Source organism: Nicotiana tomentosiformis, chromosome 9 (assembly GCF_000390325.3).
Source record: "Nicotiana tomentosiformis chromosome 9, ASM39032v3, whole genome shotgun sequence".
Lineage (NCBI taxonomy): Eukaryota > Viridiplantae > Streptophyta > Magnoliopsida > Solanales > Solanaceae > Nicotiana > Nicotiana tomentosiformis.
Window position 1 is genome coordinate 102,256,879 of NC_090820.1, and position 6,402 is coordinate 102,263,280.

General features: G+C 36.8%; 1 protein-coding gene across 1 annotated transcript; it reads left to right on the plus strand.

Annotated features, from left to right (window-relative positions):
* The first annotated feature begins 472 nt into the window (after window positions 1-472).
* On the plus strand, window positions 473-6,402 carry LOC104090235 (uncharacterized protein At4g04980). Its single transcript, XM_009595292.4, has 9 exons — window positions 473-830; window positions 1,678-1,986; window positions 2,697-2,792; window positions 2,896-3,013; window positions 3,387-4,758; window positions 4,860-5,025; window positions 5,102-5,266; window positions 5,361-5,513; window positions 5,918-6,402. Exons 1-9 carry the CDS (start codon window positions 765-767, stop codon window positions 6,116-6,118), a joined length of 2,646 nt encoding a protein of 881 aa, XP_009593587.1. The 5' UTR covers window positions 473-764; the 3' UTR covers window positions 6,119-6,402.

Consider the following 6,402-nt stretch of genomic DNA (forward strand, 5'->3'; position numbering starts at 1 on the left):
GGATAAAAATTTGAGATCAGTATATAGATGCTAATAATTAAGAAAAGAAATCACCTTAGTCTTCTCAGAAACATTACCCGAACCTTGGGGGCTGTGTAACCTCACGTTTCTATTAGTGTGATATAGCAGATAACTAGTAAATAGTCGAGGTGGTGCATGCTGCTAAGATGGTATGAACACCATCAGTCATAAAATTCAAACAAAACATATACAAATTTTATAGAATAAATTTAATATTACTTATTAAAATTTAACTTTAGGCCACAAATTTCATTAATCCTCCCCTTCATTCAGCCAAGACAGCTCCAAACTTTAAAAAAATAACAAATACTAATAATCATTTATCTAAATTAGTACTAATTACATAAACTCACTAAACCTCCGGATAAATTAATGGTTATTTTTGCCTCCGAAAAAAAAAACCAAGAAAAATAATTACCATAATCAAACCTTTCTTTCTTTCTCTCTTTTTTTTTTGGAAAAACGAAGGAGAGAAGTGTTTGTCCCATGACGATTTTGGAATAGCCAATTCTTCATTTGGCTCAAGAGCCAAGGCACTCATCGTCCTTTTTTGTTTGCTCTGCACTTCACATAATTCTCTTTTTTCGAATTTCTCACATCTTTTATTTTCTTAATTAAAATTTCTTTTACCAAAACATAAATTTTGGTTATAGGAATTTGAAAGTTTAAACGTTAATTCTTTTGTTCTTCTTCCTTCCTCTTTAAGCCTTTTTTCCAAAAACTTCTAATTATTTGTTGGGAAAATGGCAATTGGTGTATTCTGTGGTGTGGTTCCTTTTATATTCCGCAGGAAGCCTTCTGAGTTTAAGGTATTTTCTTCTATTTCTTTCATTTATTGTTTACCTCATTTTCTTTTCCATATAATTTCTAATGTTATTAAAACATGTTTGTCTAAACGTTGAATACGTAAAGTTTCCGCATTTTTACATGAAAATCCTTATCATACGACGACTAAGAAGAAGAAGAAGAAAAAAAAGCAAAATTCTGCATTTTCATTATTCCATGCAAACATCAACGTGGCAATTTTCTTCCTATTTTATTGGATATCCTAAAAGGACCTCTCTCGCAATCTTTTTTCAAAACCATGTTTTGGTTTATGGGATTGTCGCCGCTTGACAGGAGGTCAAAAGTTCAAGTTGGTACGGTAAACTTGAGTACAATAGACCCAATGTGGTTAGATCTTTTCCTTGCGCACAGCGGAAGCTTTGTGCACCAAAGTGTCCTTAAACATATAAGTTGATGGATGACAAATACTTAAAAAATAAAAACCACCTCAAAAAGTTTCATCATATCAAATGAAGTCTTTGTTAAATTTTTTATATACATGAAAAAAAAAAACTCATTCACGTTGAATTTTGACATATCAATGATATTCCCGCTATAGAAGGGGAACCCAAGAGCAACGGTTAAGTTATTTTAGTATGACCTATAGGTCACATATTCGAACGGTAAATTAAGTTGTCTCCGTATGATCTATAGGTCACGGGTTCGAGCTGTGAAATCAATCACTGATGTTTGCATCAGGGTAGACTACCTACGTTACGACCTTTTTCCGGACCCTGCATGAACACGAGATGTTTTATGCACCGAACTACTCTCTTCGTGATATTCCTGTTATAAAATAGCATGCTAACAGAAATTAACAATATTTTTCAGGAAGAAGACACACGTAAGACAAGGAGATTACATACTAGAGTAATAAAGAAATTACCTTCTATATTAGTATCAAAAAAATATAAAGCAGCCAAAGGTTCCAAAGTACGCAATTCATGTGGGGTGAAAACACCAAAAGCTGCAACTTTGCACAATTCAAGTGTGGCAAAAACAACAAAAAGTCCAACTTTTCATAATTCATGTGGAGTAGCCAGCAACTTCAGAATAATGACAGATATAAGAAACAAGATCCTCTCCTTAAGAGACTTGCTTGATCTTTCTCCTTGTGATGGCTCTGAATCTGCAAATGAGGTATTTCTTCAGTTACTTTATCTTCAAGGATTTAATAAGTTTAAGTTATATATACTGTCGAATGGGAGCCTTGAAGCAACGGTAAAGTTGTTTCCGTGTGACCTATAGGCGACGGGTTCGAGCCATGGAATCAGCCATTGATGCTTGCATCAGGGTAGGATGCCTACATCACCCCCTTGGGATGCGGCCCTTCCCGGACCCTGAATGAACGCGGGATGCTTCGTTCACCGGGCTGCCCTAAGTTATATATACTGCCAGTGTAAAGAATGTTTACGTCATCATGTCAATTTTATCTATCGTAGCAGATAATCTGTCTTATTTTCAAGATTACAAATCCAACATTTTAAGGAGATTTACCTAAAGATATCATTTGGGTGACCTGATAACGTAAAAGATTTCTTCCACTAACAGTGTATATAACTTTACTTTTTGAATATACAAACTGATTTTGCAAAAAAATAATATTACACTATCAGGATATTTTAACTCATCATAGCAGGTAACATGCCTCATATTCCAGGTTACTAATTCCGTTTCTTATGGACGGTTAATTACCTGTAATTTAAGTGACCTGATAGTGTAAAAATTATATTATGCTGTCAGTATATAGAAGTTAAACTTCTTCGATACTTGTTAAAGGTCAATGCCATTTTCCAGAACAGAACAAGAAGTCTTTTTTAACTTTCTGTTTTGTGCATATTTTCCTACAGCTGCTGATATCAACTCTGATTGATCTACATAAACTGTATCCTTCGATCAACCCGGATTTTTCATTGGCAAAAATTGATGGAGCAGCAATACATGAGGTTATTTACTCCCTAAGTTGAGCATTTTTAGTATATGCAGTACTGTTGTTTTTAAGCAAAACCACAACTTACTGAGCTAACCAAAGTTTCCCTATTTTTTCAGAAAGTGCGATGCTTTTGTGATATATTGAAATCAATCGGGCAAATGTGGACTGGAAATGATGAGTGGATGATCAAATGCAAAGAGAACTCATGCAGTAAACTAAATGATTTTGAATATGGTATGATCATATCTGTAGTTTAATACTCCCTCCGTCCCAAAAAGATAGTAATTCTTTTCGGATTAGGAGGGTCAACTTCTTAACTTTGACCATGAATTCGGACATAGAATCTTTAATTTTTTTTAAAATAAAATTTATATATTTGAAAACTACAGAAAAAGTACTATAAGTCATAATAATTAATAATTTAAAATATTTCAAAGGTACATGAAAAAGTCGTGGTCAAAGAACAACTCGTTTGACTCTCGAAATCCGAAAATGTCATCCTTTTTGGGACGGGGGAGTATTATATAGTGATTTATTTTATGTTATTCATCATTTTTTCTTCGATATGAGAGTTATAATTAATGATTTTTTTCGGTTTACAATTTAGTATCGGCATTGCTCGAAGACATTATTAAGCTAGCTAGTGAAAGGATGATAGAAATGACGGATGAGGATGAGGATGACGATGAGGACGAGTACGAGGATATTGAGGATGATCAGACCAGAGATAGAAGTCCTTCACCTGATGCATTTGAGGAGGATATTGAGGATGATCAGACCAGAGAAAGAAGTCCTTCCCCTGATATATTTGAAAAGGATTTTTCCGAGTGTTATTCAAGCAACAATTCTTCTCTTTCGAGCTCTCCAACTTCAATCCTCCCTGAGATAATAACCAATGCTTCAAAGAAGAATGCAAAGGCTTCTATCGCCGCCCCTCTTCGCCTATCACTCAAGGTTCAAGCAGTTGGAAAGAAGAATCCAATTGAGGTAAAGCACCTGTCGTTCCACATGTTTCCCAATGTAAATCAAGATTCAAATATAGAAGCAAAGCAAGATTTTGAATATAGTCAAGATTGTGAAATAGTGGACTTGCCAGAGATTCTACTGACTAACCTGGAGAATTTATCAGAAAATAGTGGAATATATTGGACTGGTGCATCAAATGGTCAACCAGTGCAAGCTCGTGTTACATTTGATGTGTTTTTACCTCCATCTTCAATTTCTAAGTTGCAATCAAATGTAGCAGAACAGGCAGCAGTGCCACCTTCTCCATACATTTTATCACCAAAACTTATAGAATCACAGGGACCAACAACACCTGCACCCGATTCCACGCTCTCACCAGAGAGCGAGGAATTAAAACCATCGTCACAAGCAGCCCAACCTACTACATCAGGAAACAGCGTCACATTAGGAAACAGCGTAACACCTCCACCTCCACCTCCGCCTCCTCCCACTACATCAAAAAATAGAGCAGTGCCTCCCCCTCCGTCGCCGCCTCCCAGGAAATCAGAGATAGTACATTCATCTCCACCTCCACTTTCACCTCACAAAGGATTAAGGGGTATGGTAACCTCACATCCACTTCCACCAAGGGAATCAAATGGAGCAACACCAGCGCCAGCACCACCTTCGCTGAAGCCAATTGGAAAGGTAGCTGCACCACCACCACCACCAATGCCAATGGGAAAGAGAGCTACACCTCCACCATCACCACCTCCAACTATGCCAATGAAAAAGGGAGGTGCACCACCACCACCTCCACCAGTGTTTGCAGGTGCCAAAAATCTACGACTTAAGAAAGCAGCCACTAAACTGAAAAGATCATCCCAAATGGGAAATCTTTATCGATCTCTTAAAGGAAAAGTTGAAGGATCTAGTTTAGATGGTAAATCAAAAGGGGGAAAGGGAAAATTTAGCGCCGCCTCAAAAGGAGGTAAACCAGGAATGGCTGATGCATTAGCTGAGATGACAAGGAGGTAATTAATCTTCTTGAAATCTCAAATCATTATTTTGGTAGGAGGCAACATTTTCTCTGACAATGTATATATTTCACAATTATGAATTATATATCTCACAGGTCAGCATATTTCCAACAAATTGAAGAGGATGTTAAAAATCATGCTAAAACAATCATGGAGATGAAGAAGGCCATTGCTTCTTTCCATACATCAGATATGTCTGAGCTCATTAGATTCCACAATTATGTGGAATTCCACCTTGAGAAACTAACAGACGAATCTCAGGTTCATCCATATTTCTTATTTCTACCACAAACTACCATTTCAGGATGTCGTCGGCTTAAAGATTTTCTTGGTACAGGTGCTAGCAAGATTTGAAGATTTTCCTTTTAAGAAGTTGGAAGCGTTGAGGACGGCAGCAACTCTCTATTCCAAGTTAGATTCAATAGTCTGTACTTTACAGAGTTGGCAACCGGCCTCGCCTGTTAGCCAACATCTTGCTAGAGCTGAGAGGTACTTCAACAAGGTAGAAACTAAATCCCTGGACCTCAAAACTTCACATGACTCACCTCCAATTTTAATTTCCCTTTAGCAACTCTAACAAATAATTTTCTGTCTAGATAAAAGGAGACGTGGACTCTCTGGAAAGGACAAAAGATGAAGAATCCAAGAAACTAAAAACCCATAAAATCCATTTTGATTTCAGCATACTAGTGCGCATCAAAGAATTGATGGTCGATGTTTCCTCAAACTGTATGGAACTGGCAATAAAGGTTAGTACAATGAAAATCACTCAAATATTAAATCTTGTAAATAACTGATACAATGTTTTGAATTTGAAATGTACTTTCAACATATTTAAATACGTCGATATGGAATGCATAGAGCATCATTCAGATCAATACTTTCTAAATCTCTTACATGGTATGTACATTAAACACTTTGGTAATTGATTTGGTTAACAAAAGGGGACAGTCCGGTGCACAAAGCATCTCGCATTCCCGCAGGGTCCGGGGAAGAGTGGCACCACTAAGGTGTGATGTTTACGGTCTACCCTAATGCATGCGTTAGTGGCTGCTTCCACGGCTCGAACCCGTGACCTATATGTCACACGGAGACAACTTTAGCATTGATTTGGTTAACAATTTTTTGAAATAATGCTGTAATGATGAATCAGGAAAAGAGAGAAGCAATGGCAAGGGAAAAAGATGGAGCTGCACAAATAAATGAAGGGTGCAAAAAGGAATCAGCTCAACTGCTTTGGAAGGCCTTTCAGTTTGCATTTAGAGTCTATACTTTTGCTGGTGGGCATGATGAGAGAGCAGAAAAGTTGACAAAAGAATTGGCTGAAGAAATCGAGACAGGCCTTCATCGTTAGATAATTAGTTTCTGCCCCTTTTTTCCAAACCAAAAAGGAAACAAAAGAAAGTCACTATAGGCTGCAATATATTGGCATTGTTGATGCTATTCTTGGCAAGGGCCTTGTAAATGCTTCATTGAGCTGTGATTTTCATGCTTATATATATACTAGGAGAGAATTGCTAGACATGATAATCATTATTTGTTTAGACTGAAGGGAAAATTGAGCTAAAATCTAGCTTTGTCCTACCATTTGTTGATACATACAATATATATCACACCTTAGTGACTGGTTTTGTAGCA